This window comes from Chlamydomonas reinhardtii, chromosome 12 (genome assembly GCF_000002595.2).
Source record: "Chlamydomonas reinhardtii strain CC-503 cw92 mt+ chromosome 12, whole genome shotgun sequence".
NCBI lineage: Eukaryota > Viridiplantae > Chlorophyta > Chlorophyceae > Chlamydomonadales > Chlamydomonadaceae > Chlamydomonas > Chlamydomonas reinhardtii.
This window is the reverse complement of record NC_057015.1, coordinates 9,245,801-9,266,357: the sequence shown is the minus strand read 5'-3', so window position 1 is coordinate 9,266,357 and position 20,557 is coordinate 9,245,801. Positions and strand designations below refer to the sequence as shown.

The following is a 20,557-nucleotide window of genomic DNA, read 5'->3' as shown; positions in this document are numbered from 1 at the left end:
CGAAGCCGGTGCTCATTTATGCATTTTATATATTCATCTGTCTACAGTCATTTGCCCGGTCGTGCGAAGGGGACAAGTGGAATGCCCTGAAGAAACTCGCGCCACTTGTCGACTTAGTCAGCTATGAAGTGCGCATTACACTATGAGAAGCGGAAATCTTCCGCCTAGAGAGCGGCCACGGTCGTCGGTGCCCCAGCGGGTATGCAGCCAGTGCCATTGCAATTGGCGAATTGGCGGGAGCCCTGACAGCACGCTGCTTTTGACATCTTGCAGGCATCGCGTAGATTGGAAGATTTCGATGGAGATGAACATCCACTTGGGGTGAGGTCAGCGCAGGGAAGCAGGCGTGCCTTTCTGCACCCAACGACCAGCCCCTAAAATCGTCGTGGGTGTTGCTCCCGCACCCCTCGCACCGCCAGGCGACTGCAAGCGGCTCCGGCGGCGTGGGTCGGAGGCTTGAGGGCGGGCCACAACCTGTGGCTAGCTCGGTCATAGCAGACAACGTGTCCTATGCAATCAGGGTGGGGCTTGCTGGGGGACTTGAGGCGGTCAGGCAAAGTGCGGGCACGGGCGTCGCCTGACCAGGTTTATTCTGGAGGCATTTGCATTCTACCGCCTGCACGGCGCATCACTTCGCACGCCTCGAGCGGGACCAGGACCGCTTTCAACGTGCCCGCTTTTGTTGCACACCTTCCACCCACTCAAACGCATCCCGTGCTGGTCTTGTCGGGTCTCACAGGCCCGACTGGCGTTCTCGCCGTACCTGGCCGGTGCCGCCCTGGAGGCCGCCCTTTCGTACGGCGAGCCCCCCGGCCACGTGCGTGTGTTTGCCACAAGTGTGTCATGTGTGTGATGGTTGTGCGGGGTCCTGTGGGCCCAAATGTACACAGCACACAGCAAGAGCCGTGCCTGCTCCCCCCGCCTTGTCCTTCACATACATACCCGCCGCGCCGCACGCGCAGCCGCTGCCGGAGCCGCTGTCCTCCGCGCGCTCGCTGCTGCAGCGCACCGTGCTTCAACGGCTGCGGGAGCTGCAGCTGCTGACGGAGTGGCCGCTGTGCCGGCCGCGCCGCACGCCCGCGCAGATGGAGCGGCTGCTGGCGGGAGGTGGGCCGCCGCCGCTGCTGCTTGTGCTGCTGCTGCTGGTGGTGGTGGTGGTCATGTGTGTATGTTTTATGCATGACCTGATGTGTTTATGTACATGTAATGAAGCAGAAAGAAGAAAAGGACAAAGCATGTGTCTCTGGCTTTGCTTTTGTGGGGCATGTGCCGGCTCTGGTTCTCGAACCTCCCGCCCCCACAGGGGCACGGGCTTCCGAGCTGGTGGGGGTGCGCAGCGGCCCGCCCATGGACCTGCCCAGACTGCCCAGCGCGCTGCAGGTGGGCGGCGGCGGCAGCGCCCCGCGGGGGTGGTGGCGGTGGGAATGTGTTGGGATTGGGGTTCTGCCGTGACGTGCAGCTCACAAATACACACACACACACGTGCTGCGTGTTTATACCCTTGTGCTCCCCATCACACACCATCCTGCGTGCTGCTGCTGCCCTTGTGCTGCGCTAAACACGCTAACACGCACTGCACGCGGGCGCGCACAGGGCCTGTGCCTGCTGGGCCCCACCGACCTGGCCCTGGCGCTGGCGCAGCCCCACGCCCCGGAGCCGGGCCGGGCAGGCGGGCAGCGGCCCGGCACCGCCAGCGGCAGCGGCGACAACACAAACCGGGTGCGACTGGGGTGCTGGGAGCGCCAGTGGGCGACGAGGCCTGCACAGGACGGGATGTGGTCACATGCCCTGATACATGAGGCGGGGCGGCGCGAGGGGGCGACTGGCTGTTGCGTGACATAGGCTCGGTCGACATGCGCGGCACACGCGCCACGCCACAGGTTTGGCGCGGCCACCATGTGGCGTGCGTGCGTGTGGCCACCACTGGTCTTGGGCTGTTGCTCCTCCACGGTATTCCGGGGCATTCCGGGGAAACGTATACTCCTCTCATCTTCATGTTACGGAACTTTGCGCTGCCTCCGTTTCCGCAGGAGTGGATGGCTCTCAGTGCCACCGGCCGCGGCCACGGCGCCGCCGCCGCGCCGCCGCCGCCGCGCGGCACCAGCGCCGCCGGCACCAGCGGGCCTCTGGCGGCGCTGGTGGCGGCGCTGCCTCGCAGCCTGGGGGTGCTGCCGGGGCTGCCGGCCCTGGCGTCTGGCGGGGCAGCAGCAGGAGCGGCTGGAGGGACGGGAGGCGGAGGGACGGGAGGCGGCCCGCAGTGGGGCTGGTCGGCGCCGAGTCTGGCGGCTCTGCGGGAGTTCTTTCGCGACCTGCACCCACACCAGCGCCACGTAAGTCACCGCCGCTGCCGCAGTGGTGCAGTCCTTATCCGGCTTGTTCCTTCCTTGAGTCGTTGAGTTTGCTTTCTAGGTTGCTTGTTGGTCTGTTTCGTCGCTGCCTGCCTGCCTGCCTCGCCTTGTCCTGCCTGCATCTCCTCCCCCCCACCAGCCACCTCCACTGCGCCCGCCGCAGGTCGGAGTGGACGACTTGGCCCTGCCCTGGTTCCGGGAGGTCAAGCTGTGCGCGGTGGGTGACGAGGCGTCGGAGCTCGTTTGAGTGTGTTTCGTGTGCGTGTGCGTGTGCAAGTTTCGGTCGTGACATGTTCTGTGCTACGCAAATCTGGTAGTCGCCAGCCACACATGCTTCCACACGTGCGCAATCCCGGCGGTGTCTATTCACCAGCCGTATCCCATTCCCTTGCCGGATGCAGGCGCGGGCGGTAGTGGCGGAGGGCAGCGCGCGTGCGGCCGCCGCCTTCGCCGTGTTTGGGGTCCCCAACGGCGCCCGCGCGGCGGTGTGGGAGACGGCGCTGGGGCTGCGGCGGCCCGGCGGCACCGCGGCGGGCGCTGGTGGCGGCGGCTGCCCGGCGGCGGGGGAAGCAGCAGCAGCGACCGCGTCCGCACCCATGGACCCAGAGGACGATGCTCTGTTCGAGCGGCTGTGCACCCAGGTAGGTGTGTGTGCGTGCGTGTGGTATGGAAGGAGGGAGAGTGAAGGTCTATACCCACACACACACACACACGTCCTTACCCTCCTCCGCCCCCCCTCCATCTCCTCCGCCACCCCCTCCCCACCCCCCGCCAGGTGCTGGAACAGCCCCTGCTGTGTGACCTGTGTGTGGCCGAGGACGCCGGTCCGGCGGTGGGCGACAGCAGCGCCTTTTTCCTGTTCGAGGAGGCGGTCAGGTGGGGCGGTGTGTGGGGTTAGAGGGCAGCTGGGCAGGAGGCACATCTAGATGCCACCAGGGCGTGCCCCCCAAGGGTGTCACGTGGAGTGTGGGTGTGGGTGTGGGTGTGGGGGTGGGTGCGGATGAGGGTGAGGGTTGCCATTTACATGTGATGTCGTGCGGTGGTTTTCGGGGTAGAGGGGCGTGTGTGGATTAGTCACCACTGTGGGCTATAGGGCGTGGGGCGTATGGGGCCGCGGGTTATGTTCAACAACACATACAAATCCACATCTTGGTGTGCCCCCCCCCTGTTCATGTTCCGCAAGATGGTCTACCGTCCACCACTTCCTTAACTAATCATGGATGTAACCCCCCCCCCTTGGCGCGCTCGTCTTACATGTTCATGACTGGGTAGGCTTTCTGATGATGATGGGACTTCGTTGTTGGTCCCGGTCACATAACCCCCTTGTGCTCTCGAACAATCACACACATGCCTACCCTGCACAGGGCCATGGTCCTGGCGCTGCTGCGTGATGCGGCCGTGGCGCCCCGGCTGGCCGCCCCGCCCCTGGCCCCCCTGCAGGCCACCAGCGCCGTACAGGCTGCACTGGCGCCGCCCACAGCCCTCACAGTGGCAGTAGCAGCGGCAGCAGCAGCCGGGACGGCAGGAGGCAGCGGCAGTAGCACCGGCAGTAGCGGGCTGCCGCTGTGGCCGCCGTCCGGGGTGCTGCCGTACCGGGGGCTGTGCCTGCTGGCGGCGCCGCTGTGTTACTTGTACGACAGACCGGCGGCGTCGTACAGGCTGTTGCGGGCGCTGTACTGCAGGTGCGAGTACGGCATGATTCATCGTTGCGGTTGCAGGATGGCCACCCGTGCCCGTGTGGATCCCGATTCGGCTGCCCTGCACACTTTCTCCGCACACAAAAAGATTTTAGAAGTTGCCCATCCACTCATCCGCCCTGCCCCGCCCCGCCCCGCCCCCGGCCACCGCCTGCCCCTCAGGCACTGGTGCAGGCTCCACTCGCTCAGTGCCGCGGGCCCGCCCTCGCCAGCTCTGCCGGGGCTGCTGCGTGTGTTCGAGGCGGCCATGCAGGTGGGCGTGGGTTCTGCGACGGGGTGACGCCAGGGACACGGCAGAACGTGCGCCCGCCCACACAGCGATGCATGTTGGCCGGGCGGCTGTGCCTACGTGTCTAAGGGGTGGGGTGGGCCGCTCTCAGCCCAAGGCGCCAGGGGTGTCGTGCCACGGGGCAACGTGTTGTCCTTCTTCCTGTTGCTTTTGGGCGAGGCCGCGAGGTGCTCCCGAACTGTGGAACCCCCGCACCGGACTTTCTTTGCCCTCATGCCAAGCCCCGTCTCCTTTCCCCCCTTACACGGCTCCTGGCCCCTGCCCACCCGCCCCCAGCACCCTCCTTCACGCCACCCCGCCCCGCCCCCATGCACCCACCCCCATGCACCCACCCCCATGCACCCGGCCCCTGCACTCGCCCCCCCCAAAACACACAGGAGCTGGACGCGCCGCTGGTGTCCCACCTGAGCCGTCTGGGGCTGCTGCCGGCGGCGCTGGTGCTGCCATGGATCAGCACCGCCTTCGCAGGCGCCCTGCCGGTGCAGGAGGTGCGGGGGGTGGGTGGGTGGCTGGGTGGGGGGCGGGGGTCAGGGGTGCCGAGGGGCGGGCGGCTGGGCGCTGCCGGGAGTGCGGGAACTGGGGTTTGCCGGGTGAGGCGGCAGGGGATGTATATCGGGGGTGGGGTGGGTCGGCCGATGACTCGCCCCTGCTATCTACCCACCTCTTCCCACCTGGTATCTACCCGCCTCCCCCCCCCCCTCACCACCAGCACCACGGCACCACACCTCCGCCTCCGCCTGCAGGTGCTGCTGCTGTGGGACCGGGTGTTGGGGCTAGACTCGCTGCTGCCGCTGCCGCTGCTGGCAGCAGCCATACTGTGCTTCAGGTGCGGAGGGGTGTGTATGCAGGGGGGTCAGAGGAGGTGTGTGTGAAAGGGGGGGGGTCCAGCGGCGGTCCAGCGGCTGGAGCTGAGGTTGAAAAGGTGGAAACAGCGGGTGGGGACAGACGGAGGGCGTAATATTTTGTGTGCGGCGGCTGGGACTGGTGGGTTGCTCGGGAGTTTAACTTGGTAGGGTGGGCGCTTTGCACAGTGCCGCCTGGTTGGTCCATGCATCTGCTGCACCTCCACCTGATGTTCGCCACCCGCGCTCTCCCCCGCAGGCGCCACGTGCTGCTGTGCTGCGGCACCGCCTCAGAGGTGGTGGCGGCGCTGTCGGACGTGAGCCAGCTGCGGGCGGTGCCGCTGATGCAGGCGGTGCTGTTCCCGGCGGGGCCAGCGGCGGGGCCGGCAGCAACAGCTGGAGCAGCAGCAGCAGGAGCCGCGGCGTCGGGAGTGGCGGCAGCAGCTGCTGCCGGGGCGGCGCCCAGCTAAGGATTGGTAAGCGAGAAAGGGGAGAGCGGCAATGTTTACGGAGTGTTGAAAGTTGCAGCCAAACTGAGTTTTGGAGAGGGCCCGGAGAGTGGGAGGGCTTGCTGCGTGTGCCGGTGCCGGAAGACCAGTCGGTCTGGTGACGTGTCAGCGCGTGCGCTGGCGCCCGACGGAGTGCCCTTCGTGCCAGCGCCGTGTAATATATATCTGCAGTGCTATGCGAGCGTAATGCGTGACTCCTTCAACACGTTTACGTACTGAAACCGCTGAGTAGGCGTCCCATCCGGAACTCGGAAGGGTGGAAGATGTGAACAGCATTGCCAGCGCCTTTTTGAAGAAGCCCACACTTTACAATTCTACAGCCAGGAACACATAATAATATACAACGATCAAGGCCATACCGTTGTCTTACACCAGCCGGACAAAGTCCAACTTCCACTCGCGCGACGGCAACGCGACCACAGCTGCTTTTTCTCCGCCTTACATGCTCGCAGCTGCAAATTACTGACATTTAAGGCTTATAACCATGCCGGCGATTGAGAGGCTTGCGAAGAAAGTCCAGGAGGCAGCCAAAGTGCTGAGCCATTTGAGAATGTCCGTGGAGCGCAAGAAGAATAAATTCAAGCCCGGCGCACTGAAGTCTGCCAAGGTAAAGGAGTTGGGTTCTTGGCGCCCAAAGTCGGCATGTGTCGGAAAAGCGTTAGCGACACGCACTCGAAGTCGAAGTGTGGAGCTCACGCGAAACTCCAGTAACAGTATTGACACGTAGGGGAAGGCTGACGGGCTTAGGAAGAGCGCAGTGCTCTTCGTGCTTTTGAGCGACCCCCGGCGGTGGGATGGAAGGTCTGCTGGTGCCGCGCTGACACTAGCGCTCGCTGTGCCAACCGTCTGTGCGCTTGAGGATGGTTGGGTCCATTGCTGCATTCCAGCCGGCCCGCAAGCCGGCTCGGTGCACATCTGAAGCGCCAGTCTGACATACCGGTATGGCGTCCTGCCCCTGCCCGGACTGACTGAACCACTGCTGTTGCACGGCCGCTGCCGCCGCAGGGTTTCCTCCTGCTCCACACCCACAAAGGTACGTGCACCTGCACTCGATGTCGGCACACCCGTGCCCGTACACCAGTGTCGTCGGGGGTTTGCTGCGGGCCCTGCCTGCCGTCCTCCCGCCGCGTGCACCTTCAAGGGCCCAGTGCCCAGCCAACAGCTTGACACTTGACACATCGCAACCCCTTCCCTTACCCCCAACTTCCTCCGCCCACTATCCCTCTCCTTTACCCCATTCGCGCACGCACCACGGCCCACCACCAGGCGCCGCGGTGGTGGGCTACGAGGCCGGCCCCGGCATCGCGTTCAAGGTGCTGGGCCGCGAGGAGGACGGCACGCCCATCCTGTCGCCACCCGTGGTCATGAGCATGTGGGTGCGCTGCTGCGTCATGTCATTGTTTGGCCTGCAGCAGTTTGGCGTGAAGCGGGCGGAGCGGCCGCCGCAGTGTGGGTCCCAGGCTTCAAGTGCTACCGCATTCTCCGGCCGTCGGGCAGGCCCGCCCCCTGCAACTGCACGTGATGACCTCACGGAGCCGTCACGCGGCTCTGCCTTGCCCCCTGCCCCGCTGGCTGACCCCTCCTCCACAGGTCCAAAGTGGGTGTCGGCATTCAAATCGGTGAGGCACGCGCGTCCCCATGCATGTCCTCCACACGTCGCGCTTTTCCCAACCTGAACCAAGGCATCAAGCTCATCCTGTCAGGCTCACCTCACCTCACCTCACAGCCTGTCCTGCTCCCCGCCCCTGTCCCCACACCTGCCCGCGCCACAGGCTACAACAGCATCTACACACTCATGGCTGTGTACAACGACTCCCAGCTGGACATGCTGATCAACAGCCACGCCGGTACCATTGTGGGGCAGGTGGGTGGGCAGCCGGTTGAGTGGGTGGGTGGAAGTGAGGTAGATAGGGTGGCTGGGAGCCTGGGAGAAAGAGGAGGGGCAGCGGGCACTGGCTGACCGGGGGCAGGGGACACGGGGCATGTGCACATGTGCAGCAGAGGCAGAGGCGAGGCGCGTTAATGGTGTGCCGCGAGGGAAGCTGTTGCCGCAGCGCCGGCGGCCTGTGCGTGCGCCTGCACCGGCATTGGCCGCCAAGGGCCGGGCTCCTGCGGCCTGCCGGCATTCGCGAGCGAGGCGCCTCACTCACAGACTCGCGTCAGCAAGTTCCTCTTGTAACCAATGCAATCTCACTCACAGCCTCCAACTGCATGCCAGCATGATGACTCCCACTCATGCCTACACCACGCGCGCGCACGCCCACACACGCCCACACACGCCCACACGCGCGCCCATACTCACTCACTCACTCACACACTCAGGACCTGGACGTGAGCCCCATTCCCTTCAAGAGCGACGGGCCCGGCAACCTGCACCGGGTGGGTGTAGGTGGTTGGGTGGGTGGGGGTTGCATGAGAGGTAGGTTGTGCTGGTGCGTGGTCGGAAAGGGCGGTCCCGCCCCTTGGACCTGCGGCCACATGGATGATGCGGCGCATATATATCGTACTGGTCAGAACCAAGGAATTTACAGCACGCCTTTCTAAACTACAGACGTCTGTGAACCCGCTGGAGCGCGTGTCGGACACACCCGCGGACGGCATCCCAAAGGTCAAGGTCATCACCGTCAGCGACTCCTTCATGCTCTTCGACTGGTCCCTCTACGGTGAGCGGCCCCATGGGGATGGCAGCGCGTGTGTGGGCGACCGGGTGTGGTGAGGACAGCGGAGGGGGTGGGTTGGACAGGCCTTTTGGGATTTGGATAAGCAACGGGTGTGACTTAAGCCGCCACCGTACGTGTCGCGTTCCGAAGTACAATCGTGCAGCCATACCGTACTGATGGAATGCCGTGTGCACGGATGTCGTACTGCAGGCGGCAGTCTGACCATGGAGGATGACATCATGCAGAAGGTATACGGCGTGAACATCCCGCCGCTATCCGTCCTGCACGGCAAGGTGCGTGCATTCGTGTGTGCTGAAAGGTAAAACAAAATGAGTGCTTGTCCTAATGGTGTCGTCCCGTGGCAGGTGTCGGGCGTGGGGATGCGGCTAAATTGATCGTGTCCAGCAGTAGTAAAGAGTACATGCAACGAAGTGGAGCAAACCGGCAATGCACGAAAGCAGCGGCGGCAGCAGGCCATTACTGTGGCGCAACTACTGACAAGCACGGGCGTTGCACCCGCCCCCTGCATTAGGCATGCCGGGTACAAGCACGTGGTGGTCTTGGGAGCGAGCTGCCCTGCACTCCACACGATTGCCTACCTGGGATGCACGTGTCGCCTTCTTGCCTCCGACCAGTGCCGTACCGCTGTACACGCACCCTACGCTGCCCGCCTGCTGCGCCCACCCTCCCACCTACCCACCCTGCCCCACACCTCCCCACGCGCCTGCAGGTGGAGACGCCCGCGGAGCTCAAGGAGGCGTGCGCCGCCATCGCGACCGACTTCAAGGTGCTCAGCGAAATGTAGGTGTAGGTGGATGGGCAGCAGCAGCTGGCGAGCTGGCTGCTGAGGGCGCCGTGGGCAGCTGAGCACAAGGTGCCCAGCAAGGTGTGAGGCAGACTGGCGGCGGGGCGGCCAGCAGCAGGCAGGCAGCAGGCGAGCCGCCAGGCAGACCTGCTTGTGTGCGGCGGAGGCCTTTTCTGGGATGGTGGAGAAGCGGCAGCAGTGGGAGTTGGGAGGGGCGGAGATGCGAGGGCTGCGGTACTTCATGCCGCAGCAGCGAAGGTGGGAGGAGTAAGGAAGGGTGGAGGCGGCGTTGCCGCATCACAGCAGCAGGCTCACATGCCCAGGTTTTCATGTGGCCATCAGTAGCAGCACCCCACAGAATAACAATAACCTGGAGTGAGTCATGACCGAATAATGCGGGGGCAAGGCGCGTTGGCGCGCCTGCAATGCTGCTGGGTGGGGGTGCCGGTGCAGGTCGGCCTGCTGGCCAGCCCCCAGCCGGCCGCGCGATGATTCGATGAATGAACAAGGCTGGATGAAGCGGTGGACGTCGGTGGTCACTGATTGATGGATGATGTTAAATGTATGGGCTTCCGGCTCCATACGGTACTCGTTCAGTACGTAGTCGACATGGAAGAAGGCTGCAAGCGGGTTGGATTGCGTGGTCGGGATGGCTGGGGTGGGGATGGGTGAGATGGGAATGAGTCTTGCGCGCATCGCCGCTTGAAGGGGGCGTCAGAATGTACACGTGGCGATGCCGCAGCATGCATGGGATATATACTCTCTGTGATACAAGAGGACGTCCGTGTACATACAAGGTTTGCGAGAAGTCCTGCATCAGGGGCCCTGTCCTGCTGGCGTGTTGTGCGTGTGTGATGGGACAGGGTTCAAGGCAGGTTGGCGAGGTCCCGTAGACACCGCAGCTACGTCGTGGCATGTCGTCGCGACGGGGCCGTGTGCGGCGGGCATCCCGCCGTCTCAGAGCGTGCTGATGCGGGTGATGCGTAACCAGGAGGTGGCGAGGGCGCTGGCGGGGGCGGGGGAGTACACGCCTATCCGCGCGAATGCGCCTGCGGGGGCCCGTGGGTGATTGGGTGGTTCGTGGGTGGTTGGTTGTGCAAGAGCGCCGCGCCGACCTGTTGGACTTACCGTCACAGTGGGCGCGATTATACGTGGAAATTTCGCGTTCATGGGCCGAGCGGGCGAAGGCAACCCCAGGGCGAAGGCAAGTACGGTTGGAAACTACGGTAGCAGTCAGGGTAGCAGTTGGGCCGAATGATTCTGTTCTCCCATCCGGAGAGCTGAGGGACGTGCAACATTGCTGCATGCATTTAATAGTTCTATAATGCAAGTTCTGTGACTTCAACCAACTAGAAGCGGGAGCCTTGCTACAAGTTCAAGTGCACTTCGTTGACCTACACTCTCTTTCCTTTGTCAGGGCCTACATACAATGTCGGACAAGCGTCTTGCGGAGTTTGAGCATACAATTAGCTCTGGTGGCAGGGTCCTCAAGCAACTCACCGATGTCGCGAAAGCAAACAAGCTCAACGTTCCGCCTGAAGGGCTAAAGGACCTTAAGGTAATCACAGTATCGATATCATAACCACTGTCGCATTTGCAAGTTTGCTCGGGTGTTGCACCTGTTGAGGTTTCGGCTTGGGTTTCGGAGGCGCAGCGAGCAGAGGCCTGCAGAGGCCGTCTGACGCGGTCAGGGCGCTGGGCGCACCCCTGCGTCTGCCTGCTGATTTAGTCGGCGCGCCCGATCCCGCTGTCCTGCCCAGGTCTGTCCCCCGCTGCGCCGCCGCACAGGGCATCGTACTCATCCACAGCCACAAGGGCGCCGCGGTGGTGGGCTGGGAGCAGGGTAGGTCAGCTGCCCTGACTCGCACTGTGGGGTTTGTGGGCCGGGATTGCAGCCATCTCACTCAGGACGTTGCTTATCACCACCCTCTGCTCTTGCTTGTATTAGGAACCAGCAGCTGTAACAGGGCGGGGTGGAACATGCCACGGGTGGCGGCGCGCAGGGGCTGGCCTCAAAAGTGACAGGGCCGCCACGGGCGGACACACACCTGGTTGGCAGACTGTTCCTCTATAAACCTCAGATACTTTGGCCTGAGGACGAACTAGCTAAAGCGCTTGCTGCACTACTGTTGCTGCTCGCCTGGCTCGCAGGCAACGGCGCCGCGTTCAAGGTGCTGGGCGAGGACGCGGACGGCCCCATCCTGTCCGCGCCCATCCCCATGCTGCTGCAGAAGTTCACCGTGGGCCTCCAGCTGGGTGGGTGCCTGGGCGGGATGGGCTAGTGTTGTGGCGTGGCGTGGCGTGGCGTGGCGTGGCGTGGCGTGGCGTGGTGTGGTGTGGCGTGGCGTGGCGTGGCGTGGCGTGGCAACGCGAGATGTTGCAAGTTGGCTGGGTTCACACCCATGGACCCCGGAATTGTTCTTACTCTTGCTTCCATCCCGCTACCTCGCTGCTGCTTCCCTCGTGCATGCATCACTCCTGGTCCTGGTAACTGCGTGACCGCTCGGCGCCTCGGCTGCACAGGTTACAACAGGTGCGTCGTGCATGCATGCATACGCGCTGGCAGCTAGAGCGGTAGCGCCGCCGGGGCGTGGAGGGTGTGTGGTGCAGGGGTTTCGGTAGATGTGGCTTAGGGACAACGGTACCAGCAGTGTGCAAACACAACACACATCACACACACAACTAATAAACTCACCCCTCTAAGCACCGACCCACCTGGCGCCGCACCGCAATGCCCGCTGGCTCCATCCTACCCGCACCTCCTCCTCCTGCCGGGGCCGCACGCAGCGTGTACTCCATGCTGGCCATGTACGACGACGTGGTGTTTGAGGACATGGTGCGCGCGGACACCGCAGGCATGGTCATGGGCAAGGTGCGTGCTGGTGCTCGTGTGTCAGGAAGGCACAAGGGGAGAGTTGCGGCACCGTGTGCGAGTGTGCATGTGGACGCTTTGGGATGGCACCACGGAAGGAACACGCCGCGTGTATGGGGGCTGGTTCCTTAAACCCCGCATTTAATGTCCCCGAACATGCGCACGCCCTTACCTCTCGTGCAGGACATTGTGCTGACGGGTCTGCAGGATGACGTCAGCTCCACCGCCACCAACACCCACCACTCGGTGCGGCGCGGTTTGATCATGGATTACTCGGGGAGGGGTTGGGGTGGGGGGTATGTGCCCGGGCCCAATGACAAAGTCCCATCATCATCAGAAAGCCCGGGGGGCGGGGACGGGGCGGGGCAGGTGTGCGGGGGAGGTGTGCAGCAGCACGGTGCGACAGGGCAGGTTGTTTTGCTGATCCGCTTACTTGTCGCTGTTCCTCTCGTCACTGCCACCACCTGTGCCCCGCCGCCATGCAGTCGTCAGTACACGCCATGCCCTCCGACCAGGAGGAGGCGGCCCGGCTGAAGCACACCAAGCCCGTGCGCGCCATCACCGTCAGCGACTCCTTCATGATCATCGACGTGTCGCTCTACGGTGGGTGAGCGGGTCCCGGCGAGGCAGCATCTGCGGCGCACGCTCTCGTGCGTGCCCTGTTGCTTGCGTGCTTTTGAGGGAGGGTGGCGGGGGCGCAGCAAATTCCTGCTGATCAGGGGCGCAGCGAAACCTTGGGTTGCCCCTGTCCTGGTCGAGCTGGTCATAGCTAGGTCCCCAGGACCCATTCGCCGCGCGCCAGCCCTTCAACCCGTTTGCTTGTGCGACTCTCATGCCCATGTCCGCACACACATCAAACCTTCCCTTTCGGCACGCGACCCATGTCGGCTCACGGTGTTTCGGTGTTCCGTGTCTCTTTTTGATTGCTTTCTGTGACACCCCAAACCACCCACCCACCATGCGCCACCACCCACCATCCGCCGCCACCGTCAGGCGGCTCGCTGACTGTGGACGTGGAGAAGCTGGTGGGCAGCTACGGCCCCGCCACCACCGTGCCGCAGGTGCTCGCGGACACGGTGCCGGCGCCCCCCGCCATCAAGGAGGCTGTGGCGGGGCTGCGCAAGGAGCTGGTGGGGCTGCGGGTGGCTGTGGAGCACAGCGCCGAGTTCCTGGCCAAGGCCAAGGCGGAGGCCGGCAAGCTGTACGCGCTGTCTTGAGCGAGGAGGAGGAGCGGGAGCAAAAGGAGCAGGAGGCGGCGGCAGAGGAGGAGGAGCGGGAGGAGGCTGGAGTCAGGCAGGTGCAGTTGAGCGGGCGGTGGAGGGATGGAGCCTAGAGCACCCGAGAGCAAGGGCAGCCGGGGTGACGGGGCATCCGCGAGCAACGGAACATTTGCGTGTGGCGCGGTCACGCTGTTGGTTGTGTTAAAGAAGAGGTCCCTTCTCAGCCGTTCCGCCGTATGCCCGTATGGCCTTCCGTATGGCGCTTTGCAAACATCCGGGCGACGCCTCGTCACACGGCGAATCACGGGCGGTTGCCGACGGCACGTTGCCGGCCACATGGGGCGAGTTCGCTATACCCCGCGCCCTCTGTGCTTAAGGACTGCTTTGTCCGCGTGTAAAGCAAGAGGATTCGCAAGCAAGGGTTTTCACAAGGGTTTGGGCCCGTGGGTCTGGGGTTGTTGGGCACATGCCCCGCGCCAATGGTAGCAAATGATATAGGGGCTGCTAACGCGTACTTAGCTAGCAGCAGCGCGGGCACTTTTCGCGCGCGGCGAGGGACCGGCGTGCACTCGATCCGGGCTGCATGCCGCGCAGGCGCCGGAATCGGGTTTTCTACCGTAGCCAGCCCACGAGCCCCTCAGAGCTCGTGCACATGGTAACAGCAAAGCAGCAACCGATTCCATTGAGCAAATATCAAAGACATACCAAGCTCCGTGAGCTTGAAGCATTTGTCGCCTCACCGTTTCGAAAGACACTTGCGAACTGCGAACTCTGAGGCGCCTGGGCGCCGCTCTTGCCTCCTAGCGGCTTTCTGTGCTGCTCGGATCCGGCGGCGAAGGCAGAGGTGGATCTTTCAAGGCCGTCAGGTGAGTTGGGGTGTGACGAGGTGCCTAGTAGGGTCCGGGCCGACCTCAGCGGCCCCGCTGGCCTGAGCCTTGTTCGGCGCCTGGGTGCTTCGTGTTGCAGCCTTTAGTCAAAAGGGCCGGGCTGCAGCAGCGGTGGCGCGCGGGATCGCCAACGCTCGGCCGAGGGCAGGTCCGGCTACGGAAAGCATTTTCGCCGCGCGCGCGTTTCCCGTTGCCCTGATGCACGCCTGGGAGTCTCTCATTCCGCCTCGTTTACTCCCGCAGGGCTCGCTGGCGCTTGGAGGGCTGCGCGCTGAGCCTTGCGCGTCTCGGAGCTTGCTTTTGAGCGCTCAGCTTACAGCTGGCCGTGCCTGCTGGCAATTTTACGCGGCGACGTTCACCTAGAATCCGCTACTTTCAGGCATAGATTTACAGCCTTCAGCGGCCGCGGCAGCTGCTGCGGCGGCTGCGGCCAACCCCTGCACGTCAATGTCTGCGAACCCGGCCTACCCGGCCACTGGCGCCGACGTCGCGCCTAGCAGCAGCTGCTGCGACCACCATCAGCAACAGCAGCAGCGACAAGATGGCTGCAACGGCGCAGCCCAACCGAAGGGCCGCTGGGACAGCGACAGCCGCAGCGGCGCCAGCGGCGCTGCTACCGCAGCGGGCAGCAGCAAGGGCAGCTACGGCTCCTCAGTAGTGGGTCAACACATCTCAGTCCTGGTGGACCGCATGCTGATGGCTGCCACAGTCCATGCCTCAGAGGAAGACGGGGCGGCGGCCGGCGGCGGCCGCGCTGCCGCCACCGACCCAGTAGCGGCGGCGGCGCGGGCTGAGTTCTGCATCGCCTGGCCGCCCACCTTCCCCGTCGGCGGTGCGGCAGAGGTCGTGGAGCTGCGTGCGGCTGTGTCGCTGCAGGCGGCGGCGCCAGTCGTGAAATTCACCGCCGCTGCGGCCACCGCCACGGCGGCGACGACGGCTGGCGGCTGCCTGCCGGCCGCCTCCGCCACGTCTTGCGCCGCCTGCCTGAAAGCCGCGTGCGGCTGCGCCGGTGGCAACACCTGCAGCTGCAGCTGTGGCGACAGCGACAGCGCCGGGGGCGTGTCAGCGGCGGCTGTGGCGTGCTCGCGCCAGGCGCATCTGGCGGCGGCGGCGGCGGCGGCGGTGTGCGGGCGCGTGCTGGCGGTGCGGGAGGACGTGGTGGTGGCGGAGGAGCGTGTCAGCAGTGAGGCCATGGGCGGCGGCGGCCGCTGCAGCAGCCGGCTGCGCCTGAGCGCCGAGGCTGCGGGCGTCACCTCCTGTGTGCTGGCGTCGGCCGAGGTGGGTGTGTGGACAACAGCAGGGCGAGGAATCGTGGAGCTTGCATCGGCAACAGGGACGTGAACGAAGCGTGCGTGTGCGGTTGGGATCTGATGTTGCGCACTGCTGAGTTTGCGCTGAGCATGACTCTTGTCTGTCTTGCCGTGTCCCCTCGCTCCATCCTCCCGCCGCCAGGGTACGCTCCCCAGTGTGGAGGCGCTGCAGGAGGCCGCGCCGCTGCTGGGGCTGCCGCAGGCAGCCCGCGACGAGGCACACAGGTGGGTTGGGGCCCGGTGGCGGCGAGAGGGAGCTAGTTGCTGGGGGGTGAGACTGCGGGGTGCAGCCTCAGGAGCGCCGCCGTTGTGTGCTGGGGCGGCCTGTGGGCTGCTGCGGGGCATGTGCGGGTTGGCTTCTGGGTCAGCTGGGTGTGGGCTTCGTGCTGTGGTGCTGGCGGGAGCGCACGGTTGGGGCGGTCAGGGGCCATGCACAATGCAGCAGCAGCAGCGGCCGCAAGTAGCAGCCATCAAGCAAGGCCCACCCCCAGGGGCCGCCGGTTCTTGACGTGCGCTGTCCAGCCCAACCCGCCACCCCATCTCGCACACCGCCCTCCCTCCCCTTGCCCACCGGCCCGGCCCCAACCTCCCCCTCGCTCAGGCTGCTGTGGCGCATGATGCATGAGGCACTGCCCGCCAACCACTCGGCGCCGGCCTTTGATGCCGAGGCCTTCCGGGGGCCCGTGGAGCACCTACCGGCCCGCCTGCAGGTGCGTGCGTGCGCGTGTGATTATGTGCGTGTGCGTGTCAATGTGTGTGTGTGTGTGTGTGTCAATGTGCGTGCGTGTGTGACTATGCGCGTGTGCGCCCTGACGTACCGTGTGCTTGCGGCGGGAAGACATGGCAACTGTGGGATGCCGCCATGGTCTTAGCCAGGCGGCCCTTGGGTCGGATCCTGTGTGCATGGCGTGTGCCGGATTCCGCTGTGCGCTGCTCGCTCCCGGCCCTTCACCAGATCTCCCCTCGCTCTTGCCCGCTTGCGCCCCCTCCTCTCACTCTTGCCCCTTCTGCTGTTCTCTCGCACAACAGGCCGCGCTGAGCTGGGCCTGGTCGCACCACTTCCGCGCCTTTGCACACGACTGGGCTTTCCTGCTCGACGGCCCCGCGCCCACAGCTACCGCCGCCCCTGCCGCCGCCATTCCCGAGACCACCGCCTCAGCCTCTGCCGCCGCCGGTCCCGTGCCAGTGCTGACGGCGGCGGCGGACGATGCTGACTTCATCGAGGCCGCCACCACCGAGCAGGAGGAGGAGGCCGTGGCGGCGGCTCTGGCGGCGGCGGAGGAGGCGGCTCACTATGAGTCGGTGCTGGCTCAGATGATCTGCTTCCTTCGCGACAACGACATGTCTGCCTGCCTGGCCACATTGCTGGCGGCACTGGCGGCGCAGCAGTCGGAGCCGGAGCAGCCGGAGCAACAGGCGCAGTCAGAGGCGCAGGCGGCGGGTGAGCAGCTCTCATGTCAGGCGACACAGCTGCCAGCGCAGCAGCCTGCCACGCGGGCGGCCGAGGCGATGACCCAGTTGCCGCCGCCGCATGGCGAGCAGGAGCCCGTGGTGTCGGCAACTGCTGAGGAGCAGCCCGCGCTCATCGCGCCAGCAGCGACCGCGGCGGCGGCGGCTCCGTCGTCTCCAAGGCGGTGGCAGCAGCAGGTGCTGTGTCTGCTACTCCTGCCGCTGCTTCAGCAGATGGTGCCATCACTGGTACCGCTGCTGCTGCTGCCTTCAGGCGGTGGCGGTGCTAATGCCGTCGCGGCTGCTGCCGCCGCGGCTGTTGCTGCTGTTGCGGTGGGAGCGCTGGGCATTGTGGCAGCTCAGCTGCTACGCCGGCAGGGGCTGCTGCCGCGGGGCACAATAGCCGCAAGTGTCAGCGGTGGCGGCGGCCGGCCCACAGCGGACCAAGCACGGATACTAGAGAGGCACCATACCCACGCCACCAGCAGCAATTGCAGTGCACGGGCCAGTACCAGCGACAGCGTCAACTGTTATGGCGGCGGCTGGTGGGGACGCACTGCTGCAGCCGTGCGGCTGAGCCTCGCAACCTGGCACGCAGCGCGTGTGGTGGTGGCGGCGGCGGCGCTGGCATCCGGCGTTTGGAAGGTGGCTGCGACGCTGACCGGCGCCAGCGCTGCGGCGGCACTGCTGCTGCCACCCGCGGCGTGGGGCGAAGCGCTGGCACGTCCGCTGGCGGCGGCGCCGACCATGTGGCAGGAGGCAGCGGCGGCGGCGGCGGGCTGGTGGTAATCCGGATGTCCGCGGCTGCGCCGGCGGCTGTGGGGCTGGTTCCTTCGCGAGTGCCGGCAAGCGGCGCGCCCTCTGCGACGGCGGCTGGCTTTGCCGCCGCAACGGGTGCCGCGTCAGTCCCCGGCGGCTCAACGTTCCACGGTCTCGGCGGGGCGACCGGCGGCGTCGCGACGCTGGTGCTGCTGCCACTGCTGCATGCCTTGCTGCTGCTACTGCTGCTACTGCCGCTACTGTCGGCGGCTGTGATATGAGTAATTGCGCGCGGGTGTCGCCGCATCCTGGTAGAGCAGTAGATCAAGGCGTGCAGGTGACATACAAGGGTTAGGCTGCTGGCTGGGCAGGGAACGACCGGCGCTGCAGTATGAAGGGAAGCGAGCGGCGACGGCTCGGGGTACTGAAGCAGGTAGGGACTGGCGCATACGCACGATCGATACCCACGGGGGTTAAAAAAATGGGAATTTGGTACGTGGCCGCGTGCGCGGTCTGGTAGCGGCTGACAATTATCCATGAAAGATGACACGCGGCAAAGGCAGTAAGATGAAGAAGGCAAGGCGGCGCGCGTGGCGGAGGTAGCAAAGCCGTGGCATGATACAGCAGAAGGGGGCGATTGAGAGGGGCGCACTGCTTCTGGTCAACTCCAATTGTATTGCTATGATCTCGGAATTCGTGTTTTCGATTTGCGTCGCGTCAAATTGTTGGTGCTAGGGGGCTGTTGGGGGCTGCGGTGCTTGTGCGCGGATGTACGCAGATAGGGCTTTCAATGTGAGGCGCATCAGGATAGGCAGGCGGCACGACTGCTTCTGAGGCGTTAGCATTCGTGCAAGGGCGTACGTGCGTGTTGATATCCGGGAGGGAGGTGGTGTTGTGTGCGAGGGAGTAAGTGTACAACTGCGCCGAGTGCCCCTGTGTGCACTGCTGTGGGCGAAACACACCGCGTTTTTCTACCATGTTGCTTGGGTGCCTCGCGCACCTGCAGTCGGACCTCGTATGCTGCGGGCTAATAAGCGGGTTTAGGGGCCAAGGACGTGAGAGCCAGGGCCAAGGATGGGTGCGCAAGGACACTGACGGAGATGGCGAGGAAGAGAGGAACCGCCGAGTAATGAGAAATGGTAAATAAGGCCCGGAGATTGTTAGGAGGCACTGGGACAGGTAGGGACGCTGGGTGAGTGTGCAGTGTGGTGCTGGCGTAAACAACGTTGTGCATGGGCGAGTTCCATTATTACATCATGTCTCTCACAGCGTTTGTTGATGTGGGAGTGCGGGCGCATTAGCGCATACAATGAATGTGTGTGTGCGAGGGAAGCTGGCATACGTGTGCGCCATGTGTAGGAGGTTGGGTGTGGTAGCTGTCCAATCCAAACTGTGGCTGGGTGGCACGCGGGTGACCTCCGCAGCTGGTCACGGCCAATCAGTGAGGCACTCGCGGCGTGACACATGCGCCTGACTGCTGTGCTCTCTTTTTGTGTATGGGCTGCAGCAAGGCTGCAGAGAAGGACGAAGAAGAGCAGGCAGATTTGGTGCCGGCAGTACAGAGTAAGCTGTCGTGTCAGGTGGCCAGCAGGGGAGGACAGGGTATGTGCGACGGATGGCAGTCGTGGCACGCGCGCGGAGCCGGCATACAGATGACATGGCGACAGGTGAACTGAATGAGACTGGGGAGGGTGAGCCCGGGGGTGTAGCTAGCGGCATGTGACGGAACGAACAGGATGAACACGAGCAGCTGAGGGGAGCAGCAGCGGTGGCGTGGCGCGGGGTGGAGATGCGAAGGATAGATGCAAGGGCCCCTGGACCTGCGCGGTGTGCACATGAGTATGCGATACACCTAAATGAACGACAAGAGAGAAGTTGATAATAGAGTGCCGCAGCAGGATGGATTCCGTTTATAGATTCATAGCTTTATGCAGTTTCATCGGTGTTACTTATGTCGTGCGTGGTTGCATGCTGTCGCTAGCTGCAGTCAGGCACCAGCTGGCGGGGACGGAAACGAGTGGGTAGCTAGGTGACACGGTTCGATGCACGGTCGTCCTGGTGACGGCGCCCCGGGTGACGGCGCCCCCACCAACCCGTGGTTGCGCCCTAGCATGGTGCCGGCGGACGCTGCACAGCGGTACCCACGTGCATGGTTGCTTGCTCGCACGTTGTAATCTTTTTGATGTCCCTTCAGCACAATTGACTCGAGCTCGGCCACCTGAACAAAACCGTCTCGCGGAAAGGGGATTGTACCGTATGCTCGTCGACCGATGTCAGCCACTAGTGGTGCACAGTGGTGGGGCAGGAGGGGTCGGTAGCTAAATGGGTTAGCGTGTGCGGTGTTCGCAATAACCTGTGCAGCACGGACGCACTTGAGCCGCCAGCAACCTACCCGTGCCCCGGTGGGCTGAGCGAGCAGCCCTTGGCGCACGTGCCCCACTCTGCATGCCACCCATGCATGCAAACCTGCTAGCTAGCTGCCATCGCCCTGATGCCTGTAGGCCTACATCAACGCCATCCAGGGCGGCGTGAGTGCGGATCCACCCCACCAGCCTCAGCGTGTCAGACTCCCTCATGGTAGGAGGGATGCAGGAGGGGCGGGTCTAGGGGCCAGGGTTACGCGGCTAACACGCGTGGCTGCCTGTGGCTGCTATAACTTCAGAAAGGGAGAGCGACGGTGTGTGTTGTGTATTACCGAAGATGGTTTAGTTACGAAGCGGGCGATTATTAACTATAACTATGTGTGGTCTGTGTTTGCATGCGTGCACGCGTGTGCGTCTTCACTCGGGCCGGCGGGGTAGGTCCACATCAGTGACCTCGCTCCATCAAGGAGCAGGCTCCCAAGCTGCAACGGCAGCTGACCCGCGCCCCAATCAATGTCGTGACCCCCCCTCAATGTGTCAATCACGG

General features: G+C 64.4%; 4 protein-coding genes across 4 annotated transcripts; all 4 read left to right on the top strand.

Moving 5' to 3' along the window:
* The first annotated feature begins 39 nt into the window (after positions 1-39).
* Positions 40-5,847, top strand: CHLRE_12g541350v5 (uncharacterized protein). Its single transcript, XM_043068762.1, has 16 exons — positions 40-199; positions 274-321; positions 420-521; positions 740-817; positions 963-1,107; positions 1,304-1,380; positions 1,594-1,719; positions 2,031-2,330; positions 2,512-2,565; positions 2,750-2,989; positions 3,124-3,224; positions 3,713-4,030; positions 4,208-4,298; positions 4,712-4,822; positions 5,078-5,160; positions 5,436-5,847. The coding sequence occupies exons 1-16, from the start codon at positions 143-145 to the stop codon at positions 5,644-5,646; spliced, it is 2,142 nt and encodes a 713-aa protein (XP_042919199.1). The 5' UTR covers positions 40-142; the 3' UTR covers positions 5,647-5,847.
* Positions 5,848-5,899: 52 nt separating this feature from the next.
* Positions 5,900-10,505, top strand: CHLRE_12g541400v5 (uncharacterized protein). Its single transcript, XM_043068765.1, has 9 exons — positions 5,900-6,292; positions 6,691-6,718; positions 6,952-7,057; positions 7,276-7,304; positions 7,458-7,549; positions 8,008-8,064; positions 8,237-8,348; positions 8,556-8,638; positions 9,076-10,505. The coding sequence occupies exons 1-9, from the start codon at positions 6,170-6,172 to the stop codon at positions 9,148-9,150; spliced, it is 705 nt and encodes a 234-aa protein (XP_042919198.1). The 5' UTR covers positions 5,900-6,169; the 3' UTR covers positions 9,151-10,505.
* A 54-nt stretch (positions 10,506-10,559) lies between these two features.
* On the top strand, positions 10,560-13,652 carry CHLRE_12g541450v5 (uncharacterized protein). Its single transcript, XM_043068766.1, has 8 exons — positions 10,560-10,708; positions 10,939-10,993; positions 11,302-11,406; positions 11,674-11,683; positions 11,938-12,022; positions 12,206-12,268; positions 12,508-12,625; positions 13,016-13,652. Exons 1-8 carry the CDS (start codon positions 10,580-10,582, stop codon positions 13,237-13,239), a joined length of 789 nt encoding a protein of 262 aa, XP_042919197.1. The 5' UTR covers positions 10,560-10,579; the 3' UTR covers positions 13,240-13,652.
* Positions 13,653-13,779: 127 nt separating this feature from the next.
* CHLRE_12g541500v5 (uncharacterized protein) lies at positions 13,780-19,833 on the top strand. Its single transcript, XM_043068767.1, has 4 exons — positions 13,780-15,407; positions 15,582-15,664; positions 16,041-16,149; positions 16,469-19,833. Exons 1-4 carry the CDS (start codon positions 14,577-14,579, stop codon positions 17,675-17,677), a joined length of 2,232 nt encoding a protein of 743 aa, XP_042919196.1. The 5' UTR covers positions 13,780-14,576; the 3' UTR covers positions 17,678-19,833.
* The last annotated feature ends 724 nt before the right edge of the window (positions 19,834-20,557 follow it).

Excerpts from the sequence above, each read along its gene's own strand:
- CHLRE_12g541350v5 (XM_043068762.1), top strand. The coding sequence starts at position 143 with ATGAGAAGCGGAAATCTTCCGCCTAGAGAGCGGCCACGGTCGTCGGTG. Across the intron at positions 322-419 it reads GAGATGAACATCCACTTGGG|GCGACTGCAAGCGGCTCCGG; the intron begins GTGAGGTCAGCG and ends TCGCACCGCCAG. Across the intron at positions 4,299-4,711 it reads TGTTCGAGGCGGCCATGCAG|GAGCTGGACGCGCCGCTGGT; the intron begins GTGGGCGTGGGT and ends CAAAACACACAG.
- CHLRE_12g541400v5 (XM_043068765.1), top strand. The coding sequence starts at position 6,170 with ATGCCGGCGATTGAGAGGCTTGCGAAGAAAGTCCAGGAGGCAGCCAAA. Across the intron at positions 6,293-6,690 it reads GCGCACTGAAGTCTGCCAAG|GGTTTCCTCCTGCTCCACAC; the intron begins GTAAAGGAGTTG and ends CTGCCGCCGCAG. Across the intron at positions 8,065-8,236 it reads GGCCCGGCAACCTGCACCGG|ACGTCTGTGAACCCGCTGGA; the intron begins GTGGGTGTAGGT and ends TCTAAACTACAG.
- CHLRE_12g541450v5 (XM_043068766.1), top strand. The coding sequence starts at position 10,580 with ATGTCGGACAAGCGTCTTGCGGAGTTTGAGCATACAATTAGCTCTGGT. Across the intron at positions 10,709-10,938 it reads AAGGGCTAAAGGACCTTAAG|GGCATCGTACTCATCCACAG; the intron begins GTAATCACAGTA and ends GCCGCCGCACAG. Across the intron at positions 12,626-13,015 it reads CATCGACGTGTCGCTCTACG|GCGGCTCGCTGACTGTGGAC; the intron begins GTGGGTGAGCGG and ends CGCCACCGTCAG.
- CHLRE_12g541500v5 (XM_043068767.1), top strand. The coding sequence starts at position 14,577 with ATGTCTGCGAACCCGGCCTACCCGGCCACTGGCGCCGACGTCGCGCCT. Across the intron at positions 15,665-16,040 it reads GCCCGCGACGAGGCACACAG|GCTGCTGTGGCGCATGATGC; the intron begins GTGGGTTGGGGC and ends CCCCTCGCTCAG. Across the intron at positions 16,150-16,468 it reads ACCTACCGGCCCGCCTGCAG|GCCGCGCTGAGCTGGGCCTG; the intron begins GTGCGTGCGTGC and ends CTCGCACAACAG.